At 29.0% G+C, this 3,731-nt stretch overlaps 1 protein-coding gene across 1 annotated transcript; it reads right to left on the bottom strand.

Annotated features, from left to right (window-relative positions):
- Positions 1 to 364: 364 nt before the first annotated feature.
- On the bottom strand, positions 365 to 3,462 carry LOC127076751 (UPF0481 protein At3g47200). Its single transcript, XM_051018522.1, has 2 exons — positions 3,295 to 3,462; positions 365 to 2,082 (listed from the first exon to the last, which is right to left on the bottom strand). Exon 2 carries the CDS (start codon positions 2,069 to 2,071, stop codon positions 539 to 541), a length of 1,533 nt encoding a protein of 510 aa, XP_050874479.1. The 5' UTR covers positions 2,072 to 2,082; positions 3,295 to 3,462; the 3' UTR covers positions 365 to 538.
- Between the last annotated feature and the right edge of the window lie 269 nt (positions 3,463 to 3,731).

Genomic DNA, 3,731 nt, shown 5'->3' with positions numbered 1-3,731 from the left:
CTTAGATGTCTCGTAAGAGTGTCTATATTCTATATTCTAAAATATTTCTTCTCCCAAAAACTAACTTCTTTACTCACACCTTCTCACGAAAATGTGAGAACTCTTACTTATTTTTTTATTGCATCTAATTGATGATATATCCATCCTTTCTCATTTGACATTAAACTTGAGCCATTCAACGCATTCCTTACACGCAATGACCTAACATTCACATTATCAAGCATTTGATATATGTTATACAAAAATTCAATAAAATTTTACGTTAATTATCGATTATCTAATACAACTCTTTCCTTTTAATCGAGCTTGAGATTGACATATGCATGATTAAACTCACACACGCGAAATAACAACATCACAAACATAATAGAAATCAATAATATCATATCATCACACAATTCCCAGTCCAATACTTATTTTATAAGATTGCATTACATGATGGCACACTACTATTTATTCATTACTTTGTACATTCATGCATTAATCAAGCTACACATAACACATATAATTATGAATTTTACATTTTTCAAGTTCCTTTCTAGTAGAAGAGGACTTTGGCAAGACGAACAAAGTTGAATGCAGTATAAACAAGAAAAGCAATCCCAACCAAAGTAGAACTAGCTCTCCAAGCATCTCTAAAGTAAACCAACCACAATGCAGCCATTGTACGGTTCCAAATATTCTGATAATGCTTATTAAGCTCATTTATAATCTCATGATAACAATTCGAATTCACCACAACATGCTTACAAAGACCATTAACAAGCATAGCCACTTCCTTATCACTTCCCATTTCATGCACAATCACTTCCCTCTCAACCAAGAAATCAACATCAACTTGTGTATGTATCAGAGAATCAACAAGTGAAACATAGTTACATATATAAGGTTGTTCTTGATACTGACATTGTTCCAAAGCAATGAGATTCCTCAAAACACATTCTGTCGTGTGATCAACCTTCAACTGCGGAATCCGAAGACGCGCTTTGAAATGATTCAAACATGAAAAAGAAGGTAAACAACCTAAGCAAAGAAAATTACTCAGAAATGGTTTCTTTTCAAATGTTATGTCAAGTAATCTTCTCCCAACAACTTTCTCAAAACTCACACCAGATTCTGTTAACTTTGTTACTGTTCTTGGAAAACTATGAGAGCAACCACTTTTTCCTAAATCAGCAGGAAGGTAGAAAAACCTTATCAAGTCAGTGAAATGCTTAGGTCCATGAAACTGAAACTTTTCTCTAGGGTTATTATTTCTCATAGATTTATCAGAATGTTTTTTCTTACCAACATCACCAAGTATTCCACTTACATAAAAATATTTCTTGCTTTGATTCTTATCCAAAACAAGCTTAGTTTCAAGAGAAGAAGATCTCTGAGTATCATAGAATGCAAAATACTCAAGTGCAAGATCAAGAAAACTGTCATGTTCAGGTTTTTTATCATCTTCTGAAACAACAGTTTCATAAAGATTCATCAACACGAAAAAAGGTATTTGATTTTCCAACAAAATCAAGTCCCTTGTAATGCTTTTGCTTAACCAAGCCTGTGTTAGAATATAATCATCACTGTGTTTCCATCTGAATGACTTGGATTGCACGTAATCATGTTCATGTTTTGATGTATCTGATTTCCATGAACTGTTTCTTAACAAAAGTTCCATGATGAACACTGCATCCAGCAAAATAGTTTCCACAAACTTCTCTTTACTAATATTAGGAAATTTCTCCGCATAACACTTTCTTATTTCTTGTTCTTTGTTTTCTAGATAGAGTTTGTAGTTCTTCATGGATTGTTGGTTGGTTGAAGATAAACGTTCCCAGAAGAAATGGAAGTACCTTTTTTTGTGCTGTTGCATTGGTTGAAGTTCTTGTTCTCCAAGGTGAATGGGACCGATTGAGATTAGTTGAGGAGTGTAAGCTTCTTGTTTAACTTTTCTAAGATTGTGAGGAACATTGTAGATGCTACACTCAGCTAAACTTAACTCTTCTAGGTCTTTAATGTCGATGATGTGTTTCACCATTTCATATTCAGGTTCTGATAAAGCAGCAGAAGTAGAAACATATGCCATGTTGCTTTACCCTGTGAATTGTGAATGATATTTTGAGCAAATAGTTTAATTTCATAAATTATTGTATTTAATATTTGAGAGTGCCAAAACATTGTCTTTGTTGTTTTCAATTTTGGCTTTTCTCAAAGCAGCTATGTTGTTCCTGCACCATTCTTTACACCTATTTACTATTCACAAATAAAGTAAATAGTGAAAGAAAAATTGATTAATTTAGTTTATAATTTGATTAAGAAATATTTAAACATTAAAAATGATTTTTAATCATAAAAAAATAAAGTTGATTAATGAAGTATAAAATATTGGTTAATGAACTGATGATGAAGTCGGTTAATAAATATTAATTAAAAATAATTTTAGTAGTAAGATAAAATTGGTTAACAAAGTGTAAAATGTTGGTTGATAAAAAGATGAAATTGATTAATCAGATCATTTTTATATCGGTTCTTCTTAATTTAATTTTTTTTAAAAGAATAAGATTAAATAAAAAAAATTATTTTATTTTATATTTTTAAAATTATTATTTTTAATAAGATACTGTTCACCGTATTTGTAAATAATAAATACTGTATAATATATGTTTTGGGGTAGGAATATCATTTTTATGTATTTCAAGTTTTATTTGAATTTTTCTTTATAAATCAAGTATTCCGCAAGCAACTGTAAAGACTAATATCTCGAATTCGAGGATCACAATAAATGATAAAGTTCTTCTTCGAAAGATATTGAATTTAAATCCAAATTTTTTGATTAAACTCGAAGAGACTCCGTCATCTCATGTCGTCATCATCATATTTTTATTTTTATTTATAAAAAAAAAATCACAAATAAATTTGTAAAACAAATCTGCAAAAATCTGTTCAAGCATAAAGCTTCGAAAAATTTCTGAGTCAAAAAAATGTAAATTTAGAGATAAAAATGCAAAATCTGTCGTTAAAATAGTAAACAAAATCACAATATGCCTCCCAAAGCCATCTTTTAATAATGAGCAACAATATATTTTTATATTGAGGATCTTAAACAATGATGAGTTTCCCAAATGAACTAAAACTAGTTATATCACTTGCCTTTCTAGAACTTACTAAGCAAGAGTATTAAAAAGGAAAGAATAACAAAACAGTGTTTTAATTTGCTAGGAAAACTTGCTAAGAAATTAGTATAGAGTATAATTAAAAATCAAAATAAACATATATATGAAAAACTAAGAAGGAACAAAAGTTCTGAACCTGTTGGATGGTGACTAGAAATGAGAGTAAGCTTCTCTTTAAAAATAGTTGTGACCAGCAGCAGCAGCAGCAGGTGTATATGTTTACTATGATTGCTTTGGTGTGTTTATTATATGTATATATGCAATGTGATTTTATATTGCTAAAAGACTCAATGAATGTTCACTGATGTGAAGTCTTCATGCCACTCCTACTTTAATCATTAAGTGCTGCTTTTTAAACCAAATATACTTTTAAAATTACTAAATTTGAATTTTAAATAGAGAATTGTAAATACTATTTTATTTTATTAAAGGCTTAACTTTTTTTTTTGCATAGTTAATTTTAGAATTTATTTTAATCCCTTAACATAAAACATCTTGATAATGATTTTTTAATTTTTAAAAACGTATCATGTTAGTTTTTTTTTAATTAACAATGAAAAAATTCAGAAATTA

The sequence above is a fragment of the Lathyrus oleraceus genome, chromosome 4 (assembly GCF_024323335.1).
Source record: "Lathyrus oleraceus cultivar Zhongwan6 chromosome 4, CAAS_Psat_ZW6_1.0, whole genome shotgun sequence".
Classification (NCBI taxonomy): domain Eukaryota; kingdom Viridiplantae; phylum Streptophyta; class Magnoliopsida; order Fabales; family Fabaceae; genus Lathyrus; species Lathyrus oleraceus.
This window is presented reverse-complemented; position numbering and strand designations above follow the sequence as displayed.

Coding starts and splice junctions, on each gene's coding strand:
- LOC127076751 (XM_051018522.1), bottom strand. CDS start 2,071: ATGGCATATGTTTCTACTTCTGCTGCTTTATCAGAACCTGAATATGAA.